The 12,036-nt window shown below is 31.5% G+C and overlaps 1 protein-coding gene across 6 annotated transcripts; it reads left to right on the top strand.

Moving 5' to 3' along the window:
• The first annotated feature begins 5,842 nt into the window (after window positions 1-5,842).
• Window positions 5,843-11,427, top strand: LOC137806286 (fold protein). 6 transcript variants are annotated; one of them, XM_068606304.2, is made up of 7 exons: window positions 5,843-6,164; window positions 7,500-7,762; window positions 7,892-7,953; window positions 8,058-8,136; window positions 8,218-8,356; window positions 9,493-9,606; window positions 10,880-11,427. In XM_068606304.2, the coding sequence occupies exons 2-7, from the start codon at window positions 7,593-7,595 to the stop codon at window positions 11,069-11,071; spliced, it is 756 nt and encodes a 251-aa protein (XP_068462405.1). In that variant the 5' UTR covers window positions 5,843-6,164; window positions 7,500-7,592; the 3' UTR covers window positions 11,072-11,427. The 6 variants fall into 6 exon arrangements, with proteins under 6 accessions (XP_068462405.1, XP_068462406.1, XP_068462410.1 ...); XM_068606305.2 differs by having other exon boundaries at window positions 5,891-6,014; XM_068606309.2 differs by having other exon boundaries at window positions 6,025-6,164; window positions 7,895-7,953.
• Window positions 11,428-12,036: the final 609 nt, after the last annotated feature.

Here is a 12,036-nt window from a genome sequence, read left to right as displayed (position 1 = left end):
TTGTAATCATTAATCTTGTTTAAAAATAGTATTTTCTATTATTTAATAATGTTAAAGAAGATTCAGAAACATATGAACAATGTCATAAAACATTTCAATAATGTAAGAATTAAGTATATACACTCCTTGATGTAACAGATCATCTGATGAGTAAAAACTAAAGTGATCGTTTGTCAAGTGTAAGCTTTAGTGAGTGTATGATGAGTTTATAAAACACTATATAATTGAGCTTTCTTTGTGTCTTTGTATTCATCCAACATGTTGTCTCTTTTGGAACCGTCTGACAAGACCTTCTAATGTATTCATGAGTAATAGGATAGTTTGACAAGACATTCTTATCAAGACAAGTGATCCAATCCTTTGAGATTGTCTAATATGCCTCTTTATATTTGAAAAATCTTTTTGGATAGCGTTCCTTATTTCAAATATTCTCTATATATCAAATAAGAACTAGTGTCTAGCGTGTTAATAACTCAAAGCAACAAGCCTTTTTACCTTGGGTGTCTTGGAGGAATATTTGGTGTTCTTCCATATGCCAAGTGTTGACTTACTTGTAATTGAAAACACATGTAGATGGTGAAAGTGTCTTGGAAGCTCACAAGTACTAGCAAGCTTTACCATTAGGAGTCATCTAGTTTTATTCTTTGCAATCTTTTACGTTTAGGTATAGGAACTTGGAAAGTTCCAAAGGCTAGCCTTGTTACATAGAAGTTTGGAACTAGGTTAAAGTCTTCATTGGTTTCTTTCGAGGTTTAATAAACCTTTGATTCAAATATATATAAAAACCTTTCACCATATGATAGTGATTAAAGTACTTATCCTACGAGTTTAACACACTTAGTTTATGAACTTAAATATCACTAAACTATGGAGAAAACAAGAAGCCCTCATGAAAAAAAACGAAAAGATTTGAAAAGAGGCTAAACTTGTCATTCTTGAGGGAAAAATTAGGCTTTTGAAAGAAAGGAAAGAAAAAGTCCAAAAAGAAGTAAGCAAGAGTAGGAGCAATTCTACTATGAGGATCTATGTTGGGAAACTCAAGATAAGGATAGTATAAGGATTTTTGCAACCGGGATCACAAAGGGACGACAAACAAAAGGCTTTGAAAAACAAAAAGATAGATTCTATCATAGTTTATTACGAAAAACTACAAGAAAACCAAAATAGAATTTAACCAATCAGGATTTTTATTTGAATCCAACCAGGATTAAGCTTGTTTCTACAAATTTTCATTCACAATAATGGAAAATTAAGAGTCATGTAGTTTTAATAGTAACACAAATGTCTATGTTGATATTTTTCTTGAAGTTTCTAATAGTTTTAATAGTTGGGGATTTTATTTTTTTATGATTCTTGGAGTATAAGATAACGCAAACGACTTATGAATCATATAGTAAGCAGAAATTGTATAAACTATATACCAATATTATATACGGTTTGCGTGAATTTATTTAGAAGAAAATAATTTTTAGGAAAATATTAAATAAGAGATGATGCGGACGGTCATGCACATAAGTGCAAAAAGTTATATTGATTATTATTATTTTCTCAAAAAGTAAAAAACATGTGGCAAATAGCTGAAATATTGGGCCAAATGTATGGTTTAGAATAAGAAAAGTTGGTGGGGCGTGTATGTAAAATCAATGAGTGCCATATAGAAAATTTTCTTGGCTAATTGAAACAACTTGCTGGATCGGGTGTCAAAATGAAAGAAAGCATAGCAAACTGGGCCAATGCGAAGGCCCAAATTTAAACATTGACAGTGGAGGTTGAATGAATAAAGGGGTCGCCAAAAGCAAAAATGGCCCCAGAACTTCCCTGCTTGCACCTCAATGCCTCCTTCATGCACCTCTATATAATTTGAAAATTGCAAATATACCCTTGATCCTATATTTGAGGGTTTTGTGGCTATGGGGTCACTTCTTCTTGCTTTGAGCTCTCTCCTTCATTGCTGGTGTATATGGTTGTAAGTGGTGGTTATAGGTGGTGGTCGAAGGGACCTGCGATGAGTTCTGTGTGTTTTTATCCCATTTTTTTTTTCATTTTCATGATATATACGTGCGTTTCATGGAATCCTCTTGTTTTTTAATATTGGAATGTACATACCGATATTAAAAAAGAAGTGCATGGAACAAACAATGGTATAATCGAATTCAGATATACATATACTGGAATTTATGAATTGTGTACCGGTCGGCATCGGACGACCGAATGGTTTGCGTTAAATGACTTAATTAAATAAAGAACGTGGTTACACGTGGAATGAATAGTTATAATTCCCGCTGAGTAAGTCAAACACGTTAACATTCCCTGGATTTTCGGGAACACTCCCTGGATCTCAGGAAACCATCAAACACGACCCAGAGACCACTAAGCACGTCTCTAACTGTCAGCTGCTTGACCCACATGGCCAAGGCCCAAGTCAACCTACTAAAGGGACTGCTGAAAGGAAAAAAGGTACGTTTTTCATATATCAGATAATTCTCACTTAAGCATCATCGCTGACTTGAGCGTCGGAGTGCAATCACAGGTACCCGCCGGCCGACTGAGGCACGCGAAGAAGAAAGGATACGTGAAGAATAGGATAACCAAGAGTGAAGTAAAGAGTGTATCGACGTGGATTAAGATTACTTGGCCTCCAATATCCTTTCAGGTACAAATTGGTATATATTTTTTTATTAATATACCGATTTATACATACCGAATGTTCAAACCGATATATTAATAAAAATTGTACATGGTCTGTATATTCGACACTTAAACAAAGCGAAAAAAAACACAGAAAATGCAAAATGGTGACAGCACATTTAGAAGAGAAGAACTTACCTTCACTACGCTTCCTTCGACCTTGCAAATGGGATGGGAATAGAGAAATAGAATTTTAATATTTTAAGGTTTAGTAAAGGATAAAAATGTAATTTTATTTTGAGTAATGGAGGTGCAGGAAGGAGGCATTAAGGTGCAGGGAGAATTTGCCAAAACATTAAATCTACTGCCAAAAAGTCACACCACATGGTGGCCTCCTTGCATGCAAACTTGATTTTTGCATGTGAATGGGTTAGCGAAGAACAAAATGCCACATGGTGGCTTCACTTGCGTTTGAAATTGGCACAAACGAAAACAAATTTGGAGAGGAAACCTTAATGGGCTTTGTTGTTACCAAAAATGGATTAGGAGAGGATCAAGGTAGAAAAGAGAAAGAAAATTTGTTGATCGAGCTTTGTTGTGTTGACTGAGAGACGGGAGGTCTAATTGTAAAAAAACTCTAACGCTCAAGTTCGAAAAAGTATATGATATTTATGAGTATGAAGAGTTGAGATAGTACTTCTTGAAAGTTATCACTTATTTATAGGTTTTCTTGAATTCAGACTGATAAGAAGACATTGAATAGTTATTATGAGATATAAATTGATTTTGTACTAGTAACCTATATCACTTATAATTGAGTTATGGTTTTATTTATGTGTGTGAATGCATGATAGGATTCTTTGTCAAATTCATGACACTTGTATTATCACAGCAACTCCCTGTAGCTAAGTATTCAGCTTCAGCTGTTGACAAAACCACACAAGTTTTCTTCTTGCAATGCCATGAGATTAAGCTTGAACCAAACAAATGACAAGTTCCACTTGTACCTTTTTTGTTAATCTTACATCATGCAAAATCAAAGTCACAATAGTCAATTAAGTTTAAAGAAACTTGACAAGGATACCACAAACCAACTTCCTTAGTTCCTTGCAAGTACTTCAAAATCCTTTTGGCAACATTGTAATGCGACTCATTTGGTGCAGATGGGAACCTTGCACATATGCAAACAACAATCATTATATCTAGTCTACTTGCGGTAAGATACAATAGTAAATCTATCAAACCTCTATACTTGGTTTGATCCATTGACTTTCCAACATTATCTTGATCTAGATGACAACTTGTAGATGTATACACCCTTCTCAATATTCCCAATGACATTATCCAGGGTTAGATCTTTGGGAGTTCTCCATTCTCTGAGCAATTATGGATTTACAGTTTGTCCTTCAACAGAAATAGAATCAGTTGTTTCTAAATCAATTAATTGATTTTTCTGAAGTGTGGTTCTTAAACCACTTGATTCAAGTTCATCTTGTATCCCTTGTCACAAAGTTGACTAATGCTGAGAAGATTGTGTTTCAACCCTTCAACATAAAGAACATATTTTGATGACGGTTGATGCTTTAGTTCTAATATCTCCTCTTCCAAAAACCTTTCTCCCACGGTTGTTGTCACCATAGGTAATATACCCTTCTGATTTCAGTTTCAACATAACAAACTGAGATAAATCACATGTCATGTGCTTAGAACACCCACTATCAAGATACAATTGGTTTAATACTTTTCCTTCTTTTGTTTTCTACAAAACATATGTAAATCAATAAAGATGGTATGCACCTTTAGTTTTAGGTCCAAATGAGTTACTACATTTCCATTTGTCTAAACCTTTTGGAACAAGATAATTTTTTAGCCTACGAGACGTAGAAGTATGACCATTCTTCATGTAGTAAAAACAAGATATTGAATGCATATGTTTAGAACTGTTAAAAGAAGCATACTTTGTTTAAGCAGGAATAAAAAAAAAACTAGATAACTTCTTAACATTGTTATTCTTTCTAGGTTTATATCCTAAACAACTTTTACCAAACACTGCATTTTGTGAATCTAACACAATTTCAAGATTAGATTTTGACATCCAAGTCACACAAATTAAGTCCAAATGAAATCCGCTTCAACTTCCAATTTTTTATACAAGACTATTCATGTACATTTTTTTGACAAAGCTAAGAAGAAGGATACATAAATATAATAAAATAAAATACTTTCCATAAAATAAGGTTTTCTAAAGTCTTTTTTCTCCTCTAGTCTCCTAACCATGACTTTGATTAGAGTCTCAATGTGTTCTTTTCTAAATAGTCCTCCGTCAACTTTGAAATATTTTTTAAATATAAACATATAAAAAAACCACCAAATTTCAAAATAAATAGTATTTAAAATACGATAATTAATTGAAACAATAATTTGAATCAATTATATTTATAAATATAATTGATTTGAATACCTATAAATATATATAATTATTCATACAACTTTTTCATATATGTACCTATTAATATTTATTTTTTAAAAAAGATAAGTTAAAAATTATAACAAATAGCGGCAACACAGTCACATATGAATTCGTATTTTTTAGTTTTCATTTATACTATTATATATATATATATATATATTTTATTTTATGTATGAGAGATATGTTTTTAGGTTTTAAAAAAATTGAGAAAGGAGAGAGATAAAATAAGAGAGAAAAAATTAAAAAACTACTCTACATTCAAAACTACTTCAGAAAATTATTTTAAAGAGGAGAATCAAAATTTTAAAATTAAAAAGATGCTTATTTAATAAAGAAAAATTTCAATTTAAAACAGAAAAGTAACCAATTTTTCTACTCTTTTATCAGTTAGATGACAACAAAATAAGAATAAGATTAACGTAACAATTTCTCCATTCTTCTATAGTTAAATAAATAAAATAAAATTTTAAAATTAAAAAAAAAGTTTTATTAATTTTTAAAATTATAAAATGTTCATATAATCAAAATAAATTAATAAAACAAAATATTAAGAAAAGATAAAATAGGAAAAGAATTTATAACTGTCAAAATCGAAAATTCTATAGATAAAAAAATTTATGAACTGCTTACTTAATTTCTGTATCTTACGTGTAATTACCCCAATTTTAATTATGCACAAAAATTTAAAGAAGAAAAAAACTATTTACAGTAGAATTAGGAAGTTGCGAAATGCCAAGTCACCTTGCAGACGTAAGAACAACAAGAAAACAGTGGGAAGAGACAAGGACGAATACTCACAAATCAAAATTGAGTACAAAAATGGAAGAGAAAGATAATGAGTGGTATTTTTGGGTTTTGTAGTGCGAAATTGGAAAAGGAAACGAATATGCGTGGAGGGAAATAGGAAGATTCTTGCGTAAGCAGCATCTTCCTCTCTCTTATTCTATTCCCTTTTTTTATTTTTGTTTCTTATATCTCAAAATTCAAAATACCCATCAACTCAAAAATCAATCACACCCTTCTCCTTTATATACGCGCCTCTGCATTGCTTCCTATTCATTCTCAGGTTCTCTCTCTCTCTCTCGCGCACTATTGTAAACTTTTTTTTTTCTTTTTTGTGGTTTTTAGTTCAGGCGAAATCAAGGTTTAACTGTTGTTGGTGTTTAATTCAAGGGAAACTTCATGTAGTAATTATGCTGGTTATATTGTTGTTTTTTCTTTAGGAATTTTGATGAATGATTGGGTAGGTTATGTTGTTGCGTTGAGACTCGCGATGGAATGCGGTTTTTTTCTGGTTAATACAATTTTTAAGGAATATGGATGGGGATTAGCTTTATGAGAATTGAATTCAGTACATAAAACGTAAAAATGCGCAGTAACATTTTCGATTATCTCTCCGTATTCGGTGTTTTTTTTCCCTATAATTAGGATTGAGAGTTTATGATATAGGTCTATAAATAGGAATAGGATTTTGAGTTTGATTTGCGTGCATTAATGCTGTAAATAATTTGTAAGAATCGACTAATGTATCTTGCTTGTCGGATTGATCTTGGATTGGTTCTTTGTCTTTTATAACACTAACTCAATGGTATATCGTGTTGAATCGAGTGGATACACATTGCAAACCATGGTATTCTTGTATTTCTTTTCTGCCTGAGTTCAATGCAACGGTGAAGGAGGGATTTTTTTTCATATCTTAGTTCATTGGGTTTTTTCCATTAGAGGAACTTTGTTATATCTTGATGCATTGGATTTTTTCATAAGAGGGATTTTGTCACCAACGGCTACCTGTGTATTCTCCTTGTCTTGTTCTGTTCACCAATAAATTAAAAGCACTTGCGTGCCTATGAAACATAGCTACTAGGAGATTTGTTTAGATTGTTTTAATTGTGACAATCTGAAGAGAGATGATGATCGAGTTTCAGCCATCTTAAGTGCTGAATTGGAAATTCTTTCGAAATCTGGGATATTCATGTCATGATTCTCTCTCTCTCTCTCTCTCTCTCTCTCTATATATATATATATATATATATATATATATATATATATTTGGATATGTATATATTTAGATATGTATACATAAGGCATATCTAGTAAGAGGTTCATGCCGAACAAATTTTATATTGGACCTATCAAAGAAATTTCTATAAATTCAGGGATATTCATCTCAAATTTAATTTTGAAGTTTGAAGTCAACTGATCTTGGCCAATTAATTACGAATTACACTAAAAAGTGGAAGGTCACCTGAGTCAAATTCTTGGATCATTTGTTATATAATCACTGTCATTAGCAGTTCTTCATGCTTGGATGTTAAAATTTGATTGTGGTAGAAAGTTAAAACTACATGCGCACTGGTTCCAAATTTTATGAAGTAATACGAATACTCTCTTTTTAATACAGCATTGTTGGCTAGACTCAACACTCTCCAAACAACCAGTGCCAGCAACTTCTTGCTGGTACTCAAGTTGACCAGGATCTTCTGTGGGGGAGGACATGACTCAAAACAGCATACTGAATCACAGTAGAGCCCTTGAGGGTGTCCATGGAGTCCAAGTGGCACCTCACTCACCGTTTGACTTGACAGAAACTACTCAAAGTGGGGACTTTCGTACTTCAACAGGCCGATCGTCAACTACTGAAGCAAATCAGCAGCTGCTAATGCAGTGAGTGAAATATGTTCCCAGCAGAAATGTCATACAATTTTTACATGACTATAAATTTTTTATGACATTGACAAGAACTGAAAATTACAAAGCCGTGCACGCTACTAACCTACTTCTTACATGTACCAGAAGACTGTGGCACCAGAGACCAGCATGCTTAAGACCCATCCATTGTAGTATTAGTTGTCATGGTAATATTGAGAATTATTCTTTCCATTTGATGTTTTGTTAACTTGTTTCTCATGAATGATCCAATCTTATGTAAATAATTGTTATTACTGCATCCCTTTATCAGGTGATCAGAATCTTGCTGAAAGGTTTGCTAATGTGATTACTTCAATTCCTTTTATAGCTCTTGGAATCCATGCCCCCAGGTAATATTTTCCTCCTACCGTCACAAATTACTTTGGCTAGAAAAATAGCTTTGTAATCTTATAAATAACTGTGTAATGTAGGAAGAATGTCAATTCAAAGTTGTATGCTAATTCACTAATTGGAGTTGGAGTGGCCTCAAGCGTGTATCATTCTTCTAGAGGAAGGTTGAGGAAATTTTTGAGATGGGTTGACTACACAATGATAGCCACAACAACTGTTGTGAGTAACATAGATAAATATAATTATTGGTTATTCAATAAAATGCAGAAACCTGATCATATTTGCTATATTCTGTACTAGGAAGTATTTATCAATATTGTGTCTAGACCTAATAATTGGAAATTTTGCCACTACTACAGCCAATGAATTAGACTCTGGTTAGGAGAACTAAGTTTTCTCTGCAGCTATACTGGTCATCAGCACATCTGCACGTCCACACAATTTAGAAATGTCCTTTTCCTCTAATTTTGTTTCAAATGGCAAATTTCTTGTCTATGTTTTACGATGATTAAAATAAATCTTCATGCCAACTATTGTGTTTCCAGTATCTGGATTGAGTACGAATATCTAAACTTTATCTGGAGAGAAAGTTGTTATATAATTGGTGGTTTCTATAGATTACATATTTCTTTCATAGAAAAAAAAATGCCGAGTCACTGATATGGAGAAAGGGATTGTTTTGAAATCAAAGACCATTCTATAAATGAGAGGTTTGATTATCATTACGCTATATTCGGAAATAACCAAGTTTCAATATTTTAACATACAATTTGGGGTTTGGGTTTAACTTAAGTATTTTTAAACCTACCGCATCAGGAGTTGTAGGAGTTACAACTCCAGGAGTTTTCAAAGTATCATTTTTCTTTAAGTCTATATGTGTTACTCCAACATACCCTTTAATACCAAGTCTTGACATCTGGATCATGGCAAATGTGGATGGCCCAATAATAACACCCTCTCAAACCTATGAATAGACATCTAGAGCATAGACAAATCCAAGTATCCAATAATAGATAAAAATAGGCTTTTATAATCTTAGAATTAGACTCTTAAGTCTACTTCATCTCTACAAACCCAATTTGTAAGCTGAGAAAGTCTTATGAAGGTTACATTGATTATATCTCTATTTAATGTTTGGGATCTCAACAAAAATAAGGTCTTGTTGGCTTTTTCATGATTTTATGATCCTCTATGCCTTAAGTATAAACGAAATAAAGAGGGCACATTACTTGCGTATTTGGACATGTTTTGTGTATGTGTTGCATTTTTCTTTATTTTCTAGCATGACATAATTATATTATTTTCTGTGAGTAATCAATTTGATATCATATTTGAATATAAAAATCATTCTGCAGTGTTTGTCAATGGCCATCAGAAATGAGAATCCCAAGTTACTGATGGCAGCGTCTGCAATATTTCTTCCAGTTAATCCGATGATGGTTTCAGTTATTCACACTGGGATGATGGAGGTAAGTTTTACAACATTTATTTATGTAGTGTTGTATAATTTACCAATTAACTTGTACATATTGATTTTGGCTTACCTTTCTCAATTTAAACTTTATCAATGCGTCACACGACTTGCACCACAGGCGTCTCTACGATTTTTTCAATTTTTTTTCAAACAGTTTTCTTAAATGTACTCATTAAGTTATCCTGCTTGTAGCAATTTTTTTTTTAATTTATATAATAATATAAAAATCCTTTTTTTTTACAATAATGAAATATCTCCTAAAAATAGTATATTTCTTCATCAAACAAGATTTCATCATTGTTTTGTAATGATATCCTTTTTCTGTTTATATATTTTTTAATTTTTAATTTCTATATTTAAATTTTGTCTAAATATAAAATGGTTAGGTATGTGTCAAAGAGGGTGGTTAAGGAATCGGATAAAAATAATAATAAATGAATTTTTTTTATAAGAAATAAGAATGGGAATACATTAACAACATTGACTGAAATTTGCTTTTTTTTTTAAAATAAGTCACCTTTGATTCTTTACTATTGTCTTTTGTAAAGAATTTTTTTTGGTACCTTTGAATCATGATTTATGGGAATTTTATAGTTTCTGGAAATTATTAACTTTGGTTTGTTTGGTAAAAAATATTGCTAAACCTATTTATATTATGATTTAAATTTTCTATAATCAAAAGTATTGTGTTATTTTTTCTTAAATCTTTAATTTCTTATCATATCAAATGATTTCATAATATTTATGTGAGAAATTTCTTCAAAAACTATTTCCAGGAAACATTATTTCTTTAAAATGTCATTTCTAAAAGATAAATCAAACATGGAAAATATACAATCCCGATTTTAGATTTTCAGAAAATTAAAAATATTTCTTCTATCAAACGACTAAGATTAGCTAAACAAAATTTAAAAGCATTCATGTCGAAATATTGTTACTTTGGCCTTTAAAATGCTTTATAGATCTGTCGATTAATTTGAGTAACACATAAACAAAGTTAAATATTGCAAAAATAAATAAACGATAAATGTTTTGAGTAAAAGAATTAGTATATAAAAGTATATCTAGCTACAATATTTTCTAGTTTGTTTTTTTAGCATAAAAAGTGTAATGTTACCATTAATACCTTTTCATCCTGGGAATATATTCTCTGAAAAGGTGTTTTTAGCACTGGCTCTACATGTGTAGTAACAAGTTATGATCTTGTAAAAAATTAGAAGTAAACATTTTATAATTAAGCTTTTCTCACTGTTATTTTTCTAATCCAGGTAGCATTTGCTAAAAGGGCATTGAAGGATCCAGACTTGAGGATGGCTCACACAGTTCATAAGATGTCGTCATTACTTGGTGGTATGCTTTTTGTAGCTGATGATTTATTTCCTAAAACTCCTTACCTTCATGCTGCATGGCATCTTGCTGCTGCTGTTGGTGTTGGCACCTGCAATAAGCTTCTTGAGTAAGAGTTCATACTCATTCGAAAGCTGGAAACAATGCATTCTGAATTAGAATAGCATCAGCATAATCTGTCGACTTAATTTGTAAAAACAGTTATTGGGACCATGAGGTAGTCATTCTATCTTCTTGTATTAGGTTCATAATGTAGATGAGGTCAGTGCAAATTGAGTTCGTTCCCAATTATTTACCTAATTCAATTTGTAATTTTATGTTCATTAGAAAGGGATTCATGCAGAAAAAACTGGCGTCTATTCTTCTTATTTGATGAGCATGCGGTTATAAAACATCTTGCATTATACTTTCTTCCTGCACATATATGTTGAGAAATTGCTTCTATGGAGAATCTTGACTATTTTGTTTGGATGTGTTGGATTTTCTGAAAATTGGAAAATATGATATGATGATTTTTACGAAGTACATATTAACTCATTTCCGAATCAACAGTTTAAACTAGAATCGCATAGGATGAAAAACAACAAAGATTTGATGTGGATGGGCCAAGGTTATGATAAGAAATAATAATAAATAAGTAGTCCTAATATTTAATTTGAAAATCCCACTATGATTGAGATGGCATTGAACCAAAAAAAGGCAAAAGGAGAGGGAGAACAGGTCAAAGACGAAAAGAGCAAAAATAAGAATATTTTGTTTGAGCAGTAATTAAAGTTGAAACAAAAATTTAAATCCTTGATCTTATATAATTTAAACAAGACAAAATTACGTTTTATGAGAAAATAACTATTTTCACACGGATTATCTCATAAAAATTAAGATCTGGAGGGAAAACTAACATGCTGCAAGCATGATTATCTACTTGTCATAACCTCGAGACTTGAGTCTCATAAGTCAGGTTTAAACAAATCCCTTTTTAAAAAAGAAAAAAGTTTTTATCACCATTGTTCAAACTTGGACATACCTGTTAAATGCATACTTAAATGGTAGGATTATTGATATTGAGTCTGTAGAAATA

Source organism: Phaseolus vulgaris, chromosome 3, assembly GCF_051622355.1.
Source record: "Phaseolus vulgaris cultivar YP4 chromosome 3, ASM5162235v1, whole genome shotgun sequence".
NCBI classification, from domain to species: Eukaryota; Viridiplantae; Streptophyta; class Magnoliopsida; order Fabales; family Fabaceae; genus Phaseolus; species Phaseolus vulgaris.
Note: the sequence above shows the minus strand (reverse complement) of the source record. Positions and strands in the feature narration are given on the sequence as shown.